General features: G+C 39.8%; 1 protein-coding gene across 1 annotated transcript in view; it reads right to left on the reverse strand.

Annotated features, from left to right (window-relative positions):
• Window positions 1–24,507, reverse strand: part of ADSS2 (adenylosuccinate synthase 2) — a 46,962-nt gene that overhangs the window by 9,977 nt on the left and 12,478 nt on the right. Inside the window, exons 2-10 of the mRNA XM_054392485.1 lie at window positions 20,905–21,007; window positions 18,623–18,691; window positions 17,967–18,017; window positions 15,736–15,802; window positions 7,389–7,496; window positions 7,017–7,098; window positions 4,245–4,371; window positions 1,142–1,296; window positions 637–761 (exon numbers count right to left, since the gene is read on the reverse strand). Of these exons, the coding sequence (XP_054248460.1) occupies window positions 637–761; window positions 1,142–1,296; window positions 4,245–4,371; window positions 7,017–7,098; window positions 7,389–7,496; window positions 15,736–15,802; window positions 17,967–18,017; window positions 18,623–18,691; window positions 20,905–21,007 (887 nt within the window). The remainder of the gene's footprint in view (window positions 1–636; window positions 762–1,141; window positions 1,297–4,244; window positions 4,372–7,016; window positions 7,099–7,388; window positions 7,497–15,735; window positions 15,803–17,966; window positions 18,018–18,622; window positions 18,692–20,904; window positions 21,008–24,507) is intronic.

Below are 24,507 nucleotides of genomic sequence, written 5' to 3' on the forward strand. Positions count from 1 at the left end.
AATAATCAACACTGGCTCTGTAAATGCTTGGCTGCATCCTATTCTAGATTTAAAAAGAAGCACAGAGGACCAGAAAGCCAGGGAAAATTAGGTAAAGCATGTATTTGCATAGTTTGATCTACTAGATATTTTATACCAGTTTTGTTCCAGCCATATATTTTTCATTTTAATTAAAATCCTAAAGTCATATTGAAATTCCTATATTTACACATATTGCTGAAGACATTGATGAGTTTACAACTTTCTTATTTTGAAACCAAACCAACAAAAGCTGACAAATTGTATCAGGTTTTAAGGCCTTTCTAATACTTTTGTTTTGGGTTTGGTGGGATGACAAGGCAGGTAGCTTGAAGCATCAAGTAAGCACTAAGATAATGTAAGTGCTTCTTGGATCATTCAAAATGAGAAATAATGTGCTACCAGGGAAAAAAAGAAGTATGAAAATGTCAAATAAAAAAGACATTTAATGCTAGGAAAAATGAGGGACAGTTAACAGTTAACAATCAACAGTTAACAATCAACAAATCAACACTAACAGTCTGAATGTTACTAAATAGTGTATGCATAGTTTACAGTAATCTGCAACATTTCATGATTTCATGTCAAGTTGCCAGAAAAGCTGTCAACAGAACTCACGCAGTAAATCCATTAATCATGTAGGCATATCGAAGTGATACAAGGTCCAACCAGCCACATCTTCTCTTTCTACCAGTGGTAACACCGAACTCTTTACCTCGCATTTGCAGCAATTCTCCAATTTCCTAACAAAGAGATATACTATTACATGAGCCTCTTTTTTTTTTTTTTTTTTAGTCTTCAACACATGATGCAGGTGTATACTTACAACGTTTTACAACATTTTAAATTACCTTAAAAATTCTTCCCCCAATTTTTCACAAAGCTGTCCACTGGGACAAAAACAGAAATACAAAATGCAATTTTAATCAAAAGAATGCTAGTTGAGAAAAATCTCAAAATTTGTTCCTGCTCTAGCCATAGGAATGTCTGAGCAACTGACAATCAGATTTGGGGGTCCTGTAGGAGCAGTCCAGCACCAGAAGAATGAAACATCCAAACACACCATCATCTACATAAGACAGGCAGGCCAAGTTATTTCACCCAGTTTCAGGTCACATCTCACATTATTTTGTTCTGTAGGAAAGGCACCAATTCCAACTCTTGTTGTATATGCTTTCACAACTCCGTACACTTCCCCAACGTTCTGCGGTGGCATGCCCAGACCTGTACACACACCTCCAACTGTGCAGTTTGAAGAAGTCACAAAAGGATATGTGCCTGTTAAAACAAACAAAAAAAAAAACCCAAACCAAACGTAATAAAACATTGGGTTTAAACTAGTTAAAAATAAATAAATCTAACCTGGTGAGGAAAGTACTAGCATTGCACTTACCTTGGTTTTACAAGACTAAAAAATAAAACACACAGTAAATGTATTTTGTGGTCAAGAACCTCTAAGCTTTCTATATACATTGTCTGACCATTCTTTATTGACAAAGGTAGAAATCTTACCAGAGACCAAAGTTAACTACGTAACAATTCTAAATGGGAATAAGACAACAGAAAACCATGCCTATATAATCACTAATAGAACAGTATGAAAATTTGCAGGGAGACTCTTAAGAAACTGGTATTAAAAGGGCAGAAAATGCAAGTTCAGCATTTTTCATTTTGAGAGGAAAAAAGTGCTCTATAAACTGGTCAACACATGATAAGGATGAGAAACTGCAAAGACATTAGAATTCTAGAAAGAAAATTTTGCTGACATAATCAAATGAAAATAATTATTGTCACAATTGAAAAAAAAAAAGACTCCTGGAATACAGCCTAGTTCATTAATGGTGAGATTTTTTCTTACTTTAAATATTCAGATCTCAATCTAAAAGCAGTCTTGACAAGTATAAACTTAAGGATTTTGAGATGTTTAATTTCTTTTTTTTTAAATAATGGAAGATATATCAGAGCATGTCAGTCCTTAGTTAATTTGAATCGTGAACAAATGTTTCAGCCACACAATAATTGCATATAAGCAAGAAACTTCTACCTTACACTTCAGAAATCTTTTTCTTTTGGTTTAAGAGTCAGAGATGGGTAAGAGAGGAACAGTCAAGACAAAAGGAACTGAAAGCGACATAGATAATTTAAAAAAACCAAAATCCTACATTCTCTTCAGTGAGGTTTTGCAGACTAGCTGCAGATACCTCTAGCTTCTTTTGCTTAATTCCTGTCCCTCAAGAGAAGCACAGGCTTACAGGTGATATGCAAGAGCCATTTTCAAGCATTAATTAATCTTTGTCTTTCTTTGGACACAGTAGTTGAGCTTATTTTTTACTGACAGGTAAATATAATGAGACAGTCCTTATTCATTTTCAGCTCCCAGCATACTCTATTGACATTGGTTTATCCTCCTTCAGTATTTAAAAAGACCACACACCCCCAACATCTACATCCCCACCTCCAGACACATGTGAGCTTCTTTACGTGCTCCAGAAGAGTGGGATGGACTGCAAGACTAGGGATTTACGATCTTCACTGCCAAGAGACACACATTCATAAAAATCACTTCAGTACTAAGATTTCCATGCAACAAGGCACAGAAAATGGCTTCATTCATCACACTCGGTAATAAAATATGGCATTGTCAAATCTTTGGGCTGAAACTTGTCTCTATTGTAAACCCAAGTGTCAAAACCATTGATTGTGTGGATTTCATAGCACAGACAGGAGAAAAATCTAAGTGACCCAAACACCTCTGTATGTTTACAGACAGACCTGATGAGTTTCAGAGTATTTGCATTTCCTACACTTAGATGAAAACTAAAATCCTTCCTACCTACAAAAAGCAACCTCCCGTACAGTTTTCTGCAAATATCTCAGTTTTGCATTAAACCTTTGCCACGTGTAGTGGTTTCCCAACTGTAAGAATCATGAATTTATGACTATGGCATTTATGGCTGTTCTGCATTACGGGCCTGGAAAGGAGAGCCTCGCGCTCTCTCACCTTTCCAATCCTTCAGCGGGTGGCTGCATTTTTGCTTGTTACGGGATTTGGTCAGGTATTCCTTTCCCTTTTCCTTCTGCTCTCTATAGATACTGATGTAACCGGGTATCTTTGTAGCAGAGGAGTAAAACATTCTGTGTAAATCAACTGAAAACTCTCCCTCTGCCTTTTTTTTTTTCCCTCTCTTTCTTATCTCTTGGTAAGGAGGAGAGAGAGGAGACAGAAGTAGGAGTGGAGGAGTTTAGCCCCACCATTACACCATGATACATATATTTGATTAATTATTTTCTTTTTCTTTTCTTTCTGTCCTTATTAAAAAAGGAAGCTTCTTCCAACATTCAGATTTTTATGGGAAAATTTCATGCTTACAGGCATACTTTTCATTAAGAGAAGAGGCTTTCAAACTATTGTTCCAACTAAACTATGATGTTGGAACTGCCCAACATCAGAACTCCTATGAGTTTAAAAGAGGGCCTTACAGGCTTCAATTTCAGTTGTAAGCATCTTTCTCACAATAAAAATGGTGTAGTTACAAGGCTAGTGAGACCAAAGAAAATGTGACAAAATGCAGGAGCCAATCACATACAGAGTTATATTAAAGTACCCATCTTTACAATGTAACAACAAAGGTAATAATTCTAAAAAAAAGAAGCTTCTGATTTTATTAGTAAAATTCAAGTGCTTTAAGGAAAATGCACCACTTATAATTTGAGACTAGGATAATCTTTTCACTCTTGCCTCATTAACTATCCACAATACCAGTATCTTTCTCTACATCATGAAACAGTGGAAAAGTCAGTGTTACGTAAAAGGTTTAAAAAAATGCAAACTGATTCTTAAAAAGTCAACACATATTTTGCATACATACTTTCCCTCTCAAAGCTCTCTATTTTTCTTAACAAGTGCTCTCCACAAATGCATACAATTGAGTTATTTAATGTGAAATGAATAGACATTGAAGTAATAGCTACACTATTTAAGAAAAGTCACCTGATCTTCACTGTCATTCAAGTAAATACTTTAGGGAAAGTCTAAAGCTTTTTGAAATAATTTAGTTAAAACTTCCCTCCTACTTATTTGCTTGTCATAGAGAGTACTGTTCTTCCAAAATACAAAACACTGCCATAAGAACAGGTAAGCACAGAAGAGTTTATATTCAGTGTTCCTCTTTCACAAGGTTAAATACATAGCAACATGTGTCTCAAGAAGATTAGATTATACTTACCAAAATCTATGTCCAGTAGAGCTGCATTTGCACCTTCTACTAAGATCTTCTTTGGTGGTCCATGTAAAGCCTCATACATGAAATAAACACCATCCTTTACCATTGGTTTTATTTTTTCCATGTAGCCCTGAATAATACAAAAAGAGTATTGTATAGCAAAATTTCATTACAATAAAGCCAGCCATCGTACAAGAGCTATTGATCCCACGTAACAATTCCCTTATTCCTTTTGAAAGGGAAAAGGACAAAGAAACAAAGAAATGCTCAAGATGCCTTAATATATGAACAAGGGAAGGAAGAACATTAGATTCAAAATTACACAATAGACACATATGCTTTTCCTGAAAGAAGTAACAAAATGGAGGGCAAAAGAAGGATTAAAAACCCAAACAAAATATATTATAGAAATATTCAAGCTTGAGTATAATCATGATACTTTACTATATTCGGTATTTCATTTCCAAATGCCCAAAATTTTTCCCCCAAAACCAGCATGTGGGGAGTTCCACTACTAGCCATGTGAAGCCAACAAATGCATACAATTATAAAGCAGCAGTAACTTGTGATATACACACAGGTATGTTTGTAAGAAGTCATTTACTGGAATTAAGGGTCAAATGCTTGAATGCCACTGACTAGCTGGATGTAAGATGCCAGTAATGTTCAGATAAGCACTTGGTTGTGCTTTTTATCCATGAAAATATATGGAAGTTCTTATTCCAACGATCCACTTCATGTGAAATGTAACACATTGTCTTTCAGAACTGAATCAAGTGCACCAGCATAAAAAAGTTCAAGTAATTTTCCTCAAGCTACAAATACATATATACATATTATGTTTCCACCCTTTTGATGAGTAACCCTAATGTATGAGGGGATTGAGAGTACCCTCAGCAAGTTCGCTGATGATACAGAACTGGGGGGGTTGGCTGACACCCCCTCAGGCTGTGCAGCCATCCATCATGACCTGGACAGGCTGGAGAGCTGGGTGCAGGCAAACCTCATGAAGTTTAATAAGGACAAGTGCAGGGTACTACATCTGGGGAGGAATAACAACAGGCACCAGTACAAGTTAGGGGCTGCCCTGCTGGAAAGCAGATCCACAGAGAAAGACCTTGGACTGCTGGTGGACAGCAAGTTCTCCATGGAACAACAATGTGCCTTTGTGGCAAAGAGGGCCAATGGGATCCTGGGATGCATCAAGAAAGGTGTGTCCAGAAGGTCTAGGGAAGTTCTTCTACCTCTCTACTCTGCCCTGCTGAGACCACACCTGGAATACTGCATCCAGTTTTGGACTCCAGTTCCAGAAAGACAGAGAACTCCTGGAGAGAATCCGAGAGAGAGCCACAAGGATGATTAGGGGAGTTGAGCATCTCTCCTATGAAGACAGACTGAGATCCCTGGGGCTGTTTAGTCTGGAGAAGAGCAGACTGAGAGGGGATCTCATCAATGTGTATAAATACCTGAGGGGTGGATGTCAAGTGGAGGGGGCCAGGCTCTTTTCGGTGGTTCACAGTGATAAGACAAGGAACAATGGGTTCAAACTTGAACATAGAAGTTTTCACCTCAACATGAGGAGAAACTTCTTTACAGTGAGGGGATGGAGCACTGGAACAGACTGGCCAGGGGGGTTGTGGAGTCTCCTTCTCTGGAGACATTCAAAACCCACCTGGATGCATTCCTGTGCAGACTATCTTAAGTGATCCTGCTTTGGCAGGGCGGTTGGACCCAATGATCTTGAGGTCCCTTCTAGCCTCTGATATACTGTGATACTAAGTAAACTGGAAAACACTTTAAAACACTCAACTGCAACTGTTTTTTTAAGTTAACATAACAATAAAAATACCGTAACTCAACATGGGTAACAGATATTACCTAAAGTAAGAAAAACAGAAGTGCAAAGAAATCCATATAGTCCATTTGAGACCTAGTAAACTGAGTACAGTGGCAACTAAAGATACAAAGATATTTTCTCTGGCCTGTATTTCTGAAAGAATTAAACATGCACCTATGCATGTCTTCCCCTGTTCCACACATACCTCAATGATTTTAAACAATTTGTCAAATTTTACTGAAGTTTTCTAAGGGTTTAAAAAAAAAAATCCCATACAGTTAAGTTTCTATAAAATATATGAGCAGAAAAGCTGGGTAAGGGTAAATTTGAAAATTTCTTTCAAATAAGAACTAAAAATTAAAAAAGTTGCACTAAAGGAATTAATACTAATGAAAAAACTCACAACTGTCCCAGCTGTGTGGAAAACATCAAATCAGAATTCATAATTAACCACAAGGCTACTTTACTAGCAATCAGGTTTCATTAGTTCTGCTGCTATCAACTAATATTTTTCTATGCTGTTACACATTTGTTTTCCTTAAGGCTTATAATTATAATAATAATTTGCTTCAGTTCTTGCATGTCAGAAAGACATAAGGAATGAACTTTACAACAAAACATACGTTCCCCAGCTACAATCTTGGTGGGTTTTTTATCTCCTCGTCAGCACGTCTGAACAAATGGAAGTCAAAAATAATTCTCTCTATACATGTCTTTTTCTTAAAGTTTACAATCTTTCTCCTGAAGTCATATTTTGAAACGCTGCATTAATTGGGGTCAAAAGTGTCTTTAAGAATGCTAGGAGACTCTAAAATAAATAGGTAGCAACTTCCCATATATTACATTTTAACTGCTCACCTGAGTGTCAGTCACCAAGAGATTTACACAACATAACTGCACACAGTGATTGTATCATAAACAGAGAGACACGGACTTACCTTAAGCTTTTTCAATTCCCCTTCAATATCTATCTCTAAGGTAGGATATATCGCTTTGTACTGATTGGCTAGCACTTTGAACCTGAAAAGCAAAAATGCTTCACTAAGGTTGTTTGTTTATTTTCCTCCTCATGCTCCCACCACATTTAGATTTTACTGATTACATATCCACAATTATTTGGGGTTTTAAACAATAAAATATTTAATAATTATAAATATGTAATTTGAAAAATTTTAAATACAATTATTTTCATATTTCACAGTAATTTTCACTTTAAAAAGTAACATCAACCAGACGCAACTGCTTACATAGGGTATGACCCGGAAACTGAAGACTATGCTTAAAGCCATACATTAAAATACAGAAATTACCTCTCAGAAAATTCATCAAAATCAGAAACAAGATCACACATTCTGAGTCCACTTCGAGCTGCTTTTGAAGAATATACTGGACCAATTCCTTTTTTCGTAGTTCCCAAACTTTGAAAAGATAATAACAAGTTATTCTTTATATAAAACTAAGCTGATTTTTCTTTAAAGCTAATACATAGCTTAGCATAAAATGAAATGCTGACAATTGCAAGCATTAGGAACCTTGTTTTAAGCATTTAAAACATGAGATAATTTTAACATGCAACTTAAGTTTCAGAATGTCACTGTTCATAGACATAAAAATATTCAACTTCTATACACATCTGAGTTTAAATCTTTCATATTTTAGTGAACTTGTACATATTTGTTTGTACCCAATTCCCAACTTTTCTACCAATGGAACTGAATGTTGACAACACTCTCAAGCACTTTGAACTGAAACTAAAAATTTTCCCAAAAAACTGTCCTGAGGACCTACAGAAAATCCTCCATGAAGCAACAGCATGAACAGAATGGATTTCAAGTTTCTATGCAAGAAATATTTCATTTAATTCTAAACACATCAGTTGGAGCCAGAAAAACAGGAAAGAGTACTGAGCATAGCTGTGCACTTATGTTTAAATTTCATTGTTTTCATTTTTTTCCCCCAGACACATAGAGACTTATTGTCTTCAATTACAAATTCTGCATATGCAGAGTGACCCAAGACTTCTTCAGACTACCTTGAAGGTCCCATACCATAACTCAGTTCAAGAGGAATTCCTTTTTAAGTAGAAGATATAGGTCATTATGTTGAAGAGTATCAAACTGAAATGAGTGAACTGAAATACAGTTCAGAATCAATACATATTTAATTTTAACTTGGTCATTAGTAGTTTGGAATAGATTCAAAACAATACTCTTAATAAAAACAAAATTCTTCCAACTAGACTCAATACTGATGAAGCTCAGGGAGCAATACATGTGCTTCCAGTTCAAAAAGAAAGATGTTCTAATCAACTTTGCATCACAGTTATTTAACTACACCAGGACATTGTGGCTTAAATAACTGACTCTAGCCTCTGTTCCAATTCATACCCTCCACTATGATTTTTTTTTTAAGGAGAAGGTAGTTTCCATTTATTTTGTCTCATTAAGATATGCTAATTCATACACAAGCTGTCAGATAATTGTATTTACAGAAATGAAAGTAATTGTTTAAGTACAACATACTGCATAATTTACCTTTTCTACAACCTTTCTGCAAGGAAAGCTATGTGAGCCTTCCTCCTGACTTTTTGAGCTACATTTGAACAGATACAAGCATTCAGTAAAAAAAAAAAAAAAAAAAGGGCAAAAAACTTACTATTTACAATGATCAATTTTGAAGTGTTATACACAAAAGAATTTTAGTACCAAATATGCTGTGCAGTCAAATCTACAGTTAGATTTATTAGCAGGCTATTTCAGTTCCCCACCCTCAAAAAACATGAGATGGTCTTTTGATAACCAGTTTATGATAGCCTGTTCTTAGCCAACCTGTAGCAGTATCACTTACAATTTAGGAGGAAACAGATAACTTAGTGCTTTCAATCTGTAAGTGCTTTTAACAAGCCTGAGAACAGTTTTATTGTTGCAGAAGTTCAATAACTCCATTGAAAGAAGAAATACAGTGTTTTTGAGAGACCTGAGTTTTTCAGATTTTAATGTAACTTTGTTTTACTATGTTGCTTTAAAACAGATTAATTTGAGAAAATTGACTATTTCTTCATTGGGCTTTCCCTCTCATCTGTAACACTAACTAATAAAGGGGTTCCTTTCAACGAACAGCAGAGTGACTTATTGACAAACACACACACATAAAATGCATGTATGTATGCTCTTGTTGTTTACTTTTTAATTCCTAAAATAACAGGTAATGAGACAGTTGGTACAGCACAGCCAAGTGTGAAAATGACCCACTGTAAGAATAATGGACAAAGCATCACTCAGTATCAAGCTGCATGAAGCAAGATATGCCCAAATCAGACACTCTCTTCAAGGTTATTGGCATGGAAGATACCTTACAGGATGTTAGGGGTTGGAAGGGACCTCTGGAGATCTTCAAGTCCAACTTCCCTGTCAGAGCAGGACCATAGATTGCACAGGAACGCATCCAGATTGGTCTTGAAAATCTCCAGAGAAGGAGACTCCACAACCTTTCTAGGGAGCCTGTTCCAGTGCTCTGCGACCCTTACAGTAAAGAAGTTCTTCCTCACACTGAGGTGGAACTTCCTGAGCTGTAGTTTACATCCACTGCCCCTTGTCCTTTCACAGGGCACAAGCAAGAAGAGCCTGTCCCCTCCTTCCTGACACTCAGCCCTAATATATTTATATACATTTATTAGATCCCCTCTCAGTCTTCTCCAGACTAAAAAGCCCCAGGTCTCTCAGCCCTTCCCTCATAAGGCACATGCTCCGGTCCCTTAATCATCCTTGTAGTCTATTGGACTCTCTCAAGTAGATCCCTGTCCCTCTTGGACTGGGGAGGCCAGAATTGGACACAATACTTCAGATGTGGTCTCACTAGGGCAGAGTAGATGGGGAAGAGAACCTTCCTTGATCTGCTGGACACACTCTTCTGAATGCACCCCAGGATACCACTGGCCTTCTTGGTCACAAGGGCATATTGCTGTCCCATGGATAACTTGTCCACCACGACTCCCAGGTCCTTCTCCCTGGGGTTACTCTCCAGCAGATCACCTCCTAACCTATACTGGTGCAGTTTATTATTTCTTCCCAGGTGCAGGATTCTGCACTTATCCTTGTTGAACCTCATTAGGTTCCTCTTTGTCCAGCTCTCCAGTCTGTCCAAGTCTTGATGAACGGCTGCACAGCATTCAGCTGTATCAGCCAAGCCTCCCAGTTTGGTATCATCAACAAACTTGCTGAGCAGACACTCAGTCCCCTCATCAATGTCGTTGATGAAGACGTTGAACAGGACTGGACCCAGCACTGATCCCTGAGGGACTCCACTAGTCACCATCTCTTCAGCTGGACTTGGCACCATTGACCACCACTCTTTGCACTCTATTTTGTAACCAGTTTCTAATCCATCTCACTATCTGTTCTCCTATCCCACAATTCCTGAGCTTACTCACAAGGACGTTATGAGAGACAGTGTCAAAAAAGCCTTACTAAGGTCAAGGTAGACTACATCCACTGGTCTCCCTGCACCTACCCATTCAGTTACAACATCATAGAATGCTATCAGATTAGCCAAGCATGACTTCCTTTTGGTAAAACCATGCTGACTACTCCTGATAACCTTATTCTCTTCCATGTTGGCAGGTGCGGCTGGGTGCCTCCTGGTCACATCTCCAGTGTTTACCCAGTAGGTGGACACAGGAAATAATGTATTTCTACCCATAAATCCTGCACCCTATAAATCTGTCTGCAAAGTCATTCTCTTTCTTCCCTCTCTGGTCCCATGGGAGATGCTTCCCTATTGGGTGAACAATGGGGGAGTATCTCAGGCCCTCAGGCCTCTTAGGCTTTGCTTAGCCCTAATGCCTGCATAAGAAGGTGGGGGCAGTCTCAGACCCAGCCAGCCTGAGACTAGCCTAGCAGGGGGGAGGTGAGGGAAAGAGCCCTGGCGCTTTTGGGTGCACCCTCAGGTGGGGAGAAGGGAAGCTTGGGACTTTTGGGTGTGGTGTAAGGGACTCTCTATGCCTTGGGTTATCTTTTTCACTATGCTTTGTAGTTTCTGTAAAATACCAATTGCTTTTCCATTTTAACTTTCTATCACTATCCAATCCATTTGTGTGAGCATCATTCTTTTGTCCCTCTTGGGGCAATCGAGGATCTCTAAACTCTAAACCAGGACACATGTGCCTAGAATGAGCCACTCCAGTTTTTCCAGGGATGGAGGGACCACTGACTGGTCTATAGTTTCCTGGAATCTCTTTTCTTGCCCCTTCTGAAGACTGGAGTGACATTGGCTTTCTTCAAGTCCTCAGACACCTCTCTGTTTGCCACAATTTTGCAAAAATGATGGAGAGTGGTAGAGTGACAACATGAGCCAACTCTCTCAACACTCTTGGGTGCATCTCATCAGGGCCCATGGACTTGTGTATATTCAATTTGTGTAACTGATCCTTAACCCAGTCTTCACTAACTAGTGGTGAGTCTTCCCTCCTCCAGGCTTTCTGTCCTTCATCCAGGGTCTGGAGTTCACAGGGGCTGGTCTTAGGAGTCAAGACTGAAACAAAGAAGGTATTTAGCAACTGTTTTCTCTGCATCCTCAGTCATCAGGGCTGCCACCTCATTCAGCAGTGGGCCCACAGTTTCCCTATTCTTTCTTTTACGACTGATATATTTGAAGAAGCCCTTCTTGTTCTCTTCAACTTCCTTTGGCAGTTTTAGTTCTAAGAGGGCTTTGGCCTTCCTTGTTGCCTTCCTACATGCCCTGACAACTTCTCTATAGTTTTCCCAAATGAGAAGTCCCTTTTGCCATGAACTGCAAGTTTCTTTCTTCCATGAGATTTCCTTCAGTAGGTCCTTGCTCATCCATGCAGGTCTTCTAGCATATCTACCCAATTTTTACTCAAGGGAACACACCTATCTTGGGCTTGGAGGAAGCAGCACTTGAAAATTGACTAACTTTCTTGGGCTCCTTTACCCTCCAGAGTCTTAGCCCATGGGATTCCTGCAAATAGATCTTTGAAGAGTACAAAATCAGCCCTGTGAAGTCTACTTACTGCCCTGCTTCTACACTGTATAATACTAAACTCCACCATGTCACAATCACTGTCACCACAGCTGTTCCAAACCTTAATGTCCCCAGCCAGTCCTTCTTTATTAGTTAATACAAGGCCCAGCAATGCACCTTGTCAGCCTGATCTCAGTGCCAGGCAAGACTATGGAGCAGGTCATCTTGAGTGCAATCACACAGCACCTACAGGATGGTCAAGGGATCAGGCCTAGCCAACACAAATTTAGGAGGGGCAGGTCCTGCCTGACCAACCTGATCTCCTTCTATGACCAGGTGACCTGTCTGGTGGATGTGGGGAAGGCTGTGGATGTAGTCTACCTGGACTTCAGCAAGGCCTTTGACACCATCCCCCATAGCAAACTGCTGGCCAAGCTGTCAGCCTGTGGCTTGGGACAGGAACACTCCACACTGGGTTAAGAACTGCCTGGAGGGCCAAGCCCAGAGAGTGGTGGTGAATGGTGCCACTTCCAGCTGGCAGCCAGTCACTAGTGGTGTCCCTCAGGGATCAGTGCTGGGCCCAATCCTGATCATCTTTACTGACGCTCTAGACAAGGTGATTGTTTCCATCATCAGTAAGTTTGCAGATGACACCAAGTTGGGAGCATGTGTTGATCTGCTAGAGGGTAGGAGGGCTCTGCAGAAGGACCTTGACAGGCTGGATGGGTGGGCAGAGTCCAGCAGCATGAGATTTAACACATCTAAGTGCCAGGTTCTACACATTGGCCACAACAACCCCATGCAGTGCTACAGGCTGGGGACAGAGTGGCTGGAGAGCAGCCAGGCAGAAAGGGACCTGGGGTGACTGGTTGATGGTAGGCTGAACATGAGCCAGCAGTGTGCCCAGGTGGCCAAGAAGGCCAACGGCATCCTGGCCTTTATCAGGAATAGTGTGGCCAGCAGGAGCAGGGAAGTCATTCTGCCCCTGCACTCAGCACTGGTTAGACCACACCTTGAGTATTGTGTCCAGTTCTGGGCCTCTCAGTTCAAGAAAGATGTTGAGTTGCTTGAACGTGTCCAGAGAAGGGCAACGAGGCTGGTGAGGGATCTGGAGCACAAGCCCTGTGAGGAGAGGTTGAGGGAGCTGGGGTTGTTTAGCCTGGAGAAGAGGAGGCTCAGGGGAGACCTTATTGCATTCTATGACTGCCTGAAGGGAGGTTGTAGGCAGGTGGGGGTTGGTGCCGAAAGATGAGCCGACGGGGAAGACAACTGGCCTGGACGGGCAAGCATCTTTTGAAGGAACTAAGGGAAATAAAGAGGGTGTATCGCCTTTGGAAAGGGCAGGAAGTAACTCAAGATACGTTTAGGGATGTTGTTAGATTATGTAGGAGAAAATTTAAAGAGGCAAAAGCTCTGTTAGAACTCAAACTGGCCACTTCTGTGAAGGACAATAAAAAGCATTTTTATAAATATATTAATGGTAGAAAGAGGGGCAAGAAGAACCTCCAACGTTTATTGGAGTTGGAGGGGAATATTTTAACTAAAAATGAGGAAAACGCAGAGGTACTTAATACCTTCTTCGCCTCAATTTTAAACAGTAAGACAGAAGGGCTTCAGGATAACTGGCCTCCTGAACTTGTAGATGAGGTCAGGGAGCAGTACCAGTCCCCCTTGTAGTCCAGGAGGAAGCAGTTAGAGAATCGACGGCGGCAAGCTGGAAGAGGCAAGCGGCAGCAGGCAAGTGGCAGCAGCCAGGTGCCACAGCCCTGTGTCCCTGCCGCTCCGCTTGGCCCTGCACCATTTGGCTCACCCCCTCGCTGCCGGGGTCCCAGAGACAAGGCACTTGGCACAGCCTTGCTTCGCACTGCCTGTGGCCTAGAGAATTCCACGAGACATGGCCCTGCTCTCCCGCCACCAAGAAACTTGGAACTGCTCCTGTGACAATGCCATGATTCTCCAGCCAAGGAAATGGATACCCATCCTACTCAATACGTATTTTTCCCACTGCTTTTTCCTCACAATTTCCCTCTGCTCTGGTTCAATCTAACAAACCCAGTTCATTAGCTGCTTGGTGTTGTTTCTTCTTCGTTTACTCCAAGGGAAGCAGATGAACCTTGGCACGGCTACCCCCTCACCCCCTGCTGACCAGGGTTGGTAAGGGGACGACTGGGCCTCAACAAACATCCACATAAATAAGCTCAGGAAGTGTGGGTTAGAGTAGTGGACAGTGAGATGGATCAAGAACTGACTAAATGATAGAGCTCAGAGCATCAGGACCAACAGCATAGAGTCCAGTTGGAGACCTGTAGCTAGTGGTGTTCCCTAGGGGTCAGCACTGGGTCCAGTTTTGTTCAACATCTTCATCAATGACCTGGATGAAGAAATAAGAGTGTATCCTCAGCAAGTTTGCTGATGATACAGAACTAGGAAGACTGGATGACACACCAGAAAGCTATGCAAGATCTGGACAGACTGGAGAGCTGGGCAAAGAGGAACCTAATGAAGCTCAACAAGGTTATGTGCAGAGCCCTGTGGGGAGGAATAACACCATGCACCAGTACACATTAGGGACTGACCTGCTGGAAAGCAGCTCCATGGCAAAGGACCTGAGAGTCCTGCTGGACAAAAAGTTATCCATGGGACAGCAATGTACCCTCATGGCCAAGAAGGCCAATGGCATCCTAGGGTGCACTAATAAGAGTCTGGCTGGCAGATCAAAGGAGGCTCTCCTCCCCCTTTGCCCTAGTGAGATTACATCGGAGTACTGTGTCCAATTCTGGGCTCCCCAGTTCAAGAGGGACAGGAAACTACTGGAGAAAGTCCAACAGAGTACAAGGATGAGTAAGGGACTGGAACATCTGTCTTAAGAGGAAAGGCTGAAAGACCTGGGGCTGTTTAGTCTGGAGAAGACGAGAGAGGATCTCACTAATGTCTACTAATATCAGAAGGGAGGGTGTCAAGAAGGTGGCCAGCATCTTTTCAGTGGTGCCCTGATAGGATGAGCAGCAATGGACACCAACTGGAACACAGAAGTTCCACCTCAAGATGAGAAAAAGTTTTTTTACTCTGGGGGTAATGGGACACTGGAACAGGCTGCCCAGAGAGGTTGTGGAGCCTCCCTCTCTGGAGACTTCCAAAACCCACCTGGGCATGTTCCTTTGTGGCCTGCCTGAGGTGATCCTGCTTTGGCAGGGAGGTTGGACTCAATCTCCAGCAGTCCTTTCAACCCCTACCTTTGCATGATTGTATGACTTACATTCACTTCTGACAATGAAGCATCGTGAGATAGAAAATTAGTCCTATCAGACCTTTTAGTTATCTGGGAATGACAAAGGGGTTCTTAATCCTCAAAAACAAAGGTATTTTTACTGAACCAAATACCTCCAGTAAACAAAACATTAGGGAGCAGGAACCCTTTTTATAAAGCAAATTAAGAACTAGGAACTTCTTCATAAGGCAAAATACAAAGATACAATCCTTTCATTAAGAATATAATCTTTTGCTAGCCACTGGAAGACAGAAGTGTAAGAAATGATTGTTACATACGCCACATTTAAGAGTTACATGGATAATCAATATTTTTTAAAACCTCAATGGCAAGCAATAACAGAGAACCAATGTATTATAAATCATATTTGTACTAAGTCATCCAACATATGACAAAATAAAAGTACATACTTCTTTCCTGCTTGTTCTTGCCTCTGTTGTTCTTGGATGCCATCAGCAGCTTGGTGGAAATCAAATACTATGAAAAATAAGTAGATATTTGTGTGAAACTAATTACTGTATCAGTAATGATTTCTTCTAGCCCTGGTTATCAGTGTGGGGAAAAATACACACACTGAAGAAAAAGAATCTAAATGGTAAGAGTTTTTTCTCCTCTTTCACAAGTTACATTTTTAACAGGGAGGAGCTCTGAGGTTTTTCAGAGATTTTTTAAGTGTTTATTTTTCTGTAATACTTGCACACTGTGTACAGATTTCCTACAAAATAACTAAGCCATTTCAGCTTTCTAGTGGCCCAAGAGAATATAATCAACAACAAAGAAAACACGACATCAAAAAAAAATCCTGGAGAATAGGTTGTAGTAAAAAATGTCATACTGATGAAATTTAAGGTGGGAACTTATGTAAATATTCACATTCATTCTAAAAATTTCTTCAAACATTTTATTTTTATATGACAACACCAATTTAAGTACACTTGGAATTACAAAAACTCCCACCAACATGTTGTGTAAATAGAAGTCATACTCAGAAACCCAGATTATATTTTTTAAAGCATTACATACTATTAATGACAAAGATTATGTCTACCATAAAAAAAGACAATCTGACAAATGACAAGACTCGTGTCAAATACAAACAGTGGTGCAAGAGTTTTGCAGGTTAACAGAAGTCAGTTTGTTTTTCTTAGGTGGTACCTGCCAAAAGTTAAACAACTAATATATACATTACAGAGGAAAGGCTGAAAACTTGCAAGAAAGACTCATTTAATAAGTACTCTAGTCTCTCAAGAACAAGAGTGGGTTTACCTCGTTTGCCTTACCAGTTTATCTTTGTGTTTATTTCCACATATGCCAAATAATTTTAAAGCATTGTATTATCCCTTGAATCTAATTTTGGTTGATCTTTCGTTGCAGACTAATCACTCACAGATCACAGATCAGATACCTATTTTATCATGGAAATAGATCTTCAGATTGCCATCAAAACTTCTCTAGGAGAAGCATTCTGAAGCAGAATGACAGTAAACGCCAGTCCATAACTGGTTCCTTTTACTCACGACCTGTTTAGCTATGAAACCCTTCAACTGCAATTTAATCATTGCTAAACAGTTTTTCTAACAATCTAGTAATTTCCAAGTAATTCACCTACAGTGATTTCTGTCCTCCAGAAAGGAATTTAGTAATTCAGGAACAGTTATTCAACTATACTTTGGGGTACTCAGTATTCCAGTACTTTGGGGTAACTCAATAGTTACCCCAAAGTAAAAACATTTATTCACTTCTTAAGCTATTCCAGATCAGTTAAAAAGAAAAATAAAAGCAAACAAACAAAAAACCCCAACCAACCAAAAAAACCCACAAAACCAAACCAAAATCAAAACCTTTTTCCAGTGTTACCAGCTTTTATCTGATAAAGACAAACAAGTATCCATCTTCAGAAGGCAACTATCAGAGCAGCAGTAATACAATTTCCTAATACAGGCAGTTACATAACTTTTACGTTACAGTATCTAAAGATCTAATTTAGGGGATCAATTTATGCAATAAAAATGTCCTAAGACTGATATAGAAAGAGCCTCTGAAACTCTGTGTTTGTGGTTTGGGCTCTGGTTTACCCCAGGCTCTGAACTGCAGAGCTGCCTGGAACACTTAAGCTGGAGTCAACACTTGACTGAAGAGCTCCCTGCAACAAGGGCAGCCATTCTCTCCATCCCTATAGAGTCCTTCCCAAAAAGTTTCCTTTCTAAAGTATGTGGCAATTTACTTGGTAGGGAGCTCATTTTAGTTTGGAAGTCACACCCAGCTGCATGATTTCCCAGCAGAAAAGTTGCTATAAGCAACACTGCTTTTACAACAAAAGGGGAAATGAATCCTTCAGCCAATTATTTTCTGAACTGCTCTGCAACTCTAATATTTGGCTTGGAAGTGAACCTGCTTTCCTGATTAGGATATGCTTATGGAATTGGATTAATGAGACTCTAAAATACAAACTTGGGAGGGTCTTAAGTGGCGAATTATTTTTTTCTAAGTGACATACAGAGACTTAAACCCCCAAAAAATTATATACCTATATAAAGAGATGGTTAAGAATTGTCTCATTTCTCCTGCCATGGAAACTTCAGAGAAAACAAAGATTAACAAAATAATCAACAAAACCATCAAACCACAAACAGGAACTTACCAATATGAGCCCTGTCAGAAATAATTAGTCTTTTTTCCCAGCCTTCCAGACCTTAAAAAACAAAATGGAATACTTCAAATCATGTTTTGTATAGCATTTTTGTCTTCCAATGTATAAAGGATAAGTATTTTTCATGTCTATTCTTCAGGTAATCTATTTAAAGATGAAGCAATCACATTCCAGGGGACAAAAAAGTAAGATTTCAATCACTACAACTTGGCATCAGCCTATAAAGCTGAGAAAGTCAAGAGTATTCTGCAGATTAATTCTAGCTATTCTACTAGTTCCTCAGTTTCAGCAATCAATATCTTACTGTTTTTGAATAATCTAGACCACTGATTTACCTCACTTATAATAGACTGCTGCCAAGCATGGACACAGACATATTCAAAAACTGAGTGCTTTAAGCAAAGAAAAACGTCTGCAGATAATTCACATTTAGAACATGTGCTCTTCTGAAACTGTAGAGATTCCTTCTGTCCATACTCCCCTGAGGGCCTTGGGACTTCTAGTGAGACTCATGTCAGAAACTAGCAGGCCAAGAGAGCTCTGGAAAAACATGTTGTACGTAACCTCTACAGAGGCATTCTCTGTCTAAATCTTTTGAGGAGAACCCCACAAACTATTTTAAGACCAGTATCTTAAAATTGTCTCACCTGTTCCTTTCTTTAAGTTTTTTTCAGTTTCTTCAAAGAGTCCTGGCAAATGAATTACAACGCCGTTTCCTGAAGACAATCATGACACAAAATACACAATTACACTGACCATGGGCAAAACATTCTAATTCAAAGACACCTGATGTTTTGTATGCACAATATTTAATTTTTTAAACTTTCAAGACACTTCCATTTTTATTCTTAGGAATTTGTCTGTAAAAGACTGATTTACACCTGAAGTAGGAGTTTGAATCTCTTCAATAAACTCAACAAACTTTCAATTTAGATCAGGACAAACAGTAAACAGCATCGTGGGACAGTCCAGAATGTAACTTCCTCTTCCTCATCTCTAAAATTAATGTTCCTCTTTGTACTTCATTTTAATAACCCTACTGATTTTTAAAAGCTTCACACATTTCTATCATCATTATAAACACTAGGAACCCCTCAGGCGCTCTTCCGCTGTAAACAGACACAGAATACTCTATAGGTAGAGCTGGGGTTGTCAACAGACTAGCAAAAATAACAGAGGAAACAGCTCCATCAAAAGCAAGCTTGCTTTCCTACAGCTGCAGTACTGCTCAGAAAAAAGACTATTAGGTTGTACAATTAATCAGTATCACCGAGTGCCTAAGAAGGAGTATTTCCATGTAATAAAATTGGATCATCTTAAGGTCATACAAAACTCAGTAGATCCACAGCTATCAGTATGATGACATCTAGCAAAAGAATGAAGGGACCTATCATTTGAAACTATTTACCTATTACCTAACAACACATAGTTAAAAACATTCTAAACACTAAAATACAAAGTATTTAAAACTTCTTCACTATAACCTTCATGGCATGGTCCTAATCAATAGTAGTAATTTATTATAACACTCTAATTATTTTGTCCTTGGCCTATTCTATGAACCTGTAACCACTTTGGGCAGAATCTTAAGCCAGATAACTTTTTTTTTTAAACACAAGGTATTTCAAACACAAGACCCAGAAAAGAAGTTAGAACAGTAAACTTCAGAGCAGACAAGAGACAGCAGATACAGACAAGAGGATCTGTAAAAATCTCTCTCCTGCATACTGTATTTTTAAAGGATGGTGTCTTTCCTACCCAATATTAAATCCATCAAACAGCCATCCTTTTTTACTGTTTTCAATCAATAACAGTTTAAAGAAACATAATACAGTAACACATCAAAAGAGAACAGAAGTAGCATCATCTGCCATAGCCCTCAAAACTAGAATCAGGTTAATATCCCAGCCTCACCTTCAGCAGAGGGAATCTACTTCCATGCCCACTGGCTCAGTTTCTGTAGAAATTTATGCAGGGGAAGTTGATCCACAACTATTCAACTACCAAGTCAGAACATAATAGCTGAAAAGAGGCTATTAACCAATTCTCATCAAGTAAAGAGTTTATGTTGACTGTTGAATACACAGTCACTACAAGCTGGACTCAAGAGCAACGCAGTCATGATTGGATAAGTATACCGTGTAAGGAACAGGAGTTTTGGGTATCAATAAAGCAGAATGGAAATATTGATAGGCCATAGCCTTTTAGTGACCCAGGCTCACCTGATTTGTGAAACAGCGCACAAGCATAGTTACAATGCTGTGTAGACATGTTTTATACTTATTCTCATTTTTAGAAGATTTTAAGGGCTACACAGCATTAAGTAGGTTGGTCATACAAGCTATCCAAAGGTTGAAAGAGAGAGAGGAAAAAAACCCAAAAGATACCACAACCAACCAAGACCAAAACAAACAAACAAAACAAATGAAAAAAAAAAAAAAGAAGCAAATAAACAAAACATAAAAACCCATGTAGGATTGGAAACAGGATTCCAATAGAAGGAGGGGATAAGTAGGCCTGTAGAGACAGACAGAACAAGCTAAGCCCCCTTTCAGGAAACAAACATAATTTATCCTGACATCCAATAGAGCTGTCACAGCCCTAAACCTTCTAATATACTCTCCTGAGATATATAGTTGATAGAGGAAAATAAGAGAATGAAGATACGCTAGGCAGCTAGCTGTTTGCATTGATAGGACAGATAAAACAAGGATTAAATTTCCAAGACAGTAAAATAAACTTCTGAAATCCAAACTTTGCAACTGAGTTCAGACAATAAATACTAAGAAGACAGTAGACTATTTCAGGCCTTAGGAGAACTTGTGGAAGAAAAACTGTGATCCTGTATGTCCTTAGATGTATTTTGTTATTTTACTATGTCAGAGATCTGTAATCACAGGATTATCTGTTTTTTAGATGCCCCACTTACCAATGAATGCAGTGACTTTTGGATTGATGATCCCACTTGGCAGAAGATGAAAGTCATACTCCACAGAATCCACAACAACTGTATGCCCCGCATTATTGCCTCCCTGGGGTGGGAGAAAGGAAAAAAGTCTTAATAGTTTTTGATAGGAAAGGCAAATGAACACATGGTGTACAGATGGAACAAACTGGTTCCAGCACCAATTCTGCAGATTTCATTTCTGTTACTGACAAAAGATCTTTCAGAGATCTCCTTTTCCCAGGAAATTACCCAGCCTCATTTTGTCAAACTTGAGAATTTCAGCATCATATGGACTTTGGACAGTATTTTGGTTCATCAAAGGTACAAAAGCTTGGAATAAGATTAAAATATTTCTAAAAAATATTGGATAGAAACATAAATATTTTAAATCATGCCAACATTCCTAAAAGCCATCATGAGTTTTACTAGCTTCCTATTATAGTTATGGAAAGCATGTTAAAAAAAATCACCAGTTAAATTGAATATATAAATGCATATAGTTCCTGGAAAAGGTAAGTCAAACTGTTTGGCAATGCCATGGGCTTGCTCTTATGAATTTTGGGTTCAGTCATTTGAATGTTTTTCTATGAACAGTAACCAGGAAAGCTAACTTATTCATCCTGTACCTGTAGTAATCTGTCTTACTACTAATTGACAGCCTGTGAGAGTACAGGTCGTTTATATCTGAAGCATGCTGTTACACAGTGAATCTAGAGGCAACTAAGATGATGTGGTTTCATAAGCTACAAGAAAAATTTACATAGAAGCTAACACTTTACATTTTTAGTTTTTTTTCATTATGACAAAGAGAGTATTCAGAGATTTCTTAACTTTGAAAAAGTATGCCACATATACAAAAAGAAGCCTGTGACCAAGTCTTAAAAAGGGTCAAGACAGGCTTATGAAACTAAAAAGATTACAAAATAGTTACCAAATATGCCAAGTCCTTATTTGTTGTACTTTTGAAAATAAGCTTACACGCTCTTGTGACTGAGTCATTTGTGCAAGACAAGGTTACATACAAAATGGTTCTGTTTGTTGTAACTAAAGGAACACCCTTTACAGACACCTTGCACCAGAAATAAACAAACTGCTTCATAGAAGGAAAGAGAAAAGAAACTTTTAAAGAAAAAGAGACTTTTAATCTAAGAGTTCTTTCAGCACAAAACTTCTCATTATTCTGAAATGTTTCAGAATAAGGTATCACAGATCTTTCCTTAGCAACACGCTCAACAGCCACTCACCACTTCTACAACATTTACAAAACCCAAGTGCAATACATAAAGCCACATATCTGAAATTACAAATAAAGAATATTCTTAGATATAAACCGTTTGTGACAGCATATAAACACACATGCACAAGTAAAAGCTTAAACTCAGTGAGATTAGTAATGAAAATTCTCACATTTTACAGCATTATTTGAAGACTTACAGCCAGTCCACCTCCTTCAGAAACAGAGGGAAGACTTACAGACCTTTACCCAGCAAAGGAGACATCTGAATTTAAGAAAAGTTTAAATGATTTAGCAATACAATGCAGTTTTTCCCACGTAGTGAACAATACGTTGAAAAGTTGCATAGATTTCTGGACACCAATGGTTTTCGCTGCAAATGATGTGACTTCATCAGAGAACACTAAATTTTCAATTCACAACATGTGAAACATATTGAATGCATAAATAAAGCAAGTTGGTTAATATTCAAGGACCACTTTGCCCAAGCTCAAGATCAGAGCATTCCAACCAGTAGGAAATCGAGAAAGGGACCCAGGAGACCCACATGGTTAAATAGGGAACTGCTGAGCAAACTCAAGTGGAAGAAGAGAGTCTACTGATCATGGAAGGAGGGGCTTGGCCACTTGGGAGACATATAAGACTGTTGTCAGAGAATGTAGGGAGGCATCTAGGGAAGCTAAGGCCTCCTTGCAATTCAACCTTGCAAGGGAGGTCAAGTACAACAGAAAGGGCTTCTTCAAATACACTGCAGGAAAAACTAAAACTAGGAGCAATGCAGGCCCACTGCTGAATGAGGTGGGTGCCTTGGTGACAGAGGATACAAAGAAGGCAGAGTTAATAAATACCTTCTTCGTCTCCATCTATACTGCTGGAGAACGTCCTGAGGAGCCCCAGATCCCTGAGGCCCCAGAGGAAGACATGACAAACTAAGAATTTTCCTTGGTTGATGAGGACTGGACTAAGGAACAGTTAGGCAATCTGGACATCCATAAATCCATGGGTCCTGATGGCATGCACCTGTGGGTGCTGAGGGAGCGGGCAGAGGTCATTGCCAGAACACTCTCTACCGTCTCTGGTTAAGTCCTGGCAGACAGGAGAGGTGCCTAGGGACTGGAGGAAGGCGAATGTCACTGTGATCTTCAAAAAGGGTAAGAAGGAAGACACAGGTAACTATAGACCAGTCAGCCTCACCTCCATCCCTGGAAGGTAATGGAGCAACTTATCCTTGGTGCTCTCCCTAGGTGTATCAAGGACAAGAGGGGTCATTAGGAACTGTCAACATGTTTTTACCAAGGGGAAGTCATGTTTGACCAATCTGAAAGCCTTTTATGAGGACATAACCAGGTGGACAGATGATGGTAGAGCAGTGGATGTGGTTTATCTTGATTTCAGTAAAGCATTTCACACTGTCACCCACAGTATCCTCACAGCTAAACTGAGGAAGTGTGGTCTGGATGATCAGGTAGTGAGGTGGATTGGGAACTGGTTGAAGGAAAGTCAGTTGTGGTCAATGGGACAGAATCTAGTTGGAGATCTGTATCTAATAAAGTTCCTCAGGGGTCAGTACTGGGAGCAGTACTATTTAAAACATTCATCGACGACCTGGATGAGGCCACAGAGAGCTCTGTCACCAAGTTTGCTGATGACACAGTGTAGTGGCTGACACACCAGAAGGTTGTGGCTGCCATTCATGAGACTTAGGCTGGAGAGCTGGGCAGGGAGAAACTGAGGACAAGTGTAGAGTCTGGCAAAGAACCTCATGGATCAGTATAGGTTGGGGACTGACCTGTTGAAGAGCAGTGAAGGGGAAAAGGACCTGAGGGTCCTGGTGGATGGGAGGTTGACCATGAGCCAGCAATGTCCTCTTATGGCCTAGATGCCATTCTAGGGTGGATTAGAAATGGGCAGCTAGTAGGTTGAGATTCTCCTCCCCCTCTACTCTGCCCTGGTGAGGCTGCATCAGGAGTATTGTGTCCAGTTCTGGGGTCCTCAGTTCAAAAAGAACCACAAAAATGATCAAGGGAGTGGAACACCTTCCTTATGAGGAGAGAGACTGAGGATGCTGGGGCTCTTCAGCTTGGTGAAGAGGAGACTGAGGGTGACCTCATTAATGTTTATAAATATGTAAAGGGTGAGTGCCAAGAGGAGGGAGTCAGGCTCTGCTCAGTGATGCCCAATGACAGGAGAATGGGCAACAGGTGGAAGTTGAGGAATAGGAAGTTCCATGGAAACAAAGAAAAAATTTTTCACTGTGAGGGTGATGGAACACTGGAACAGGCTGCCCAAGGGGTGTGTGGCATCTCCCTCTCTGGAGATATTCAAAACTCACATGGATGCATTCCTGTGTG

Source organism: Indicator indicator, chromosome 2 (genome assembly GCF_027791375.1).
Source record: "Indicator indicator isolate 239-I01 chromosome 2, UM_Iind_1.1, whole genome shotgun sequence".
NCBI classification, from domain to species: domain Eukaryota; kingdom Metazoa; phylum Chordata; class Aves; order Piciformes; family Indicatoridae; genus Indicator; species Indicator indicator.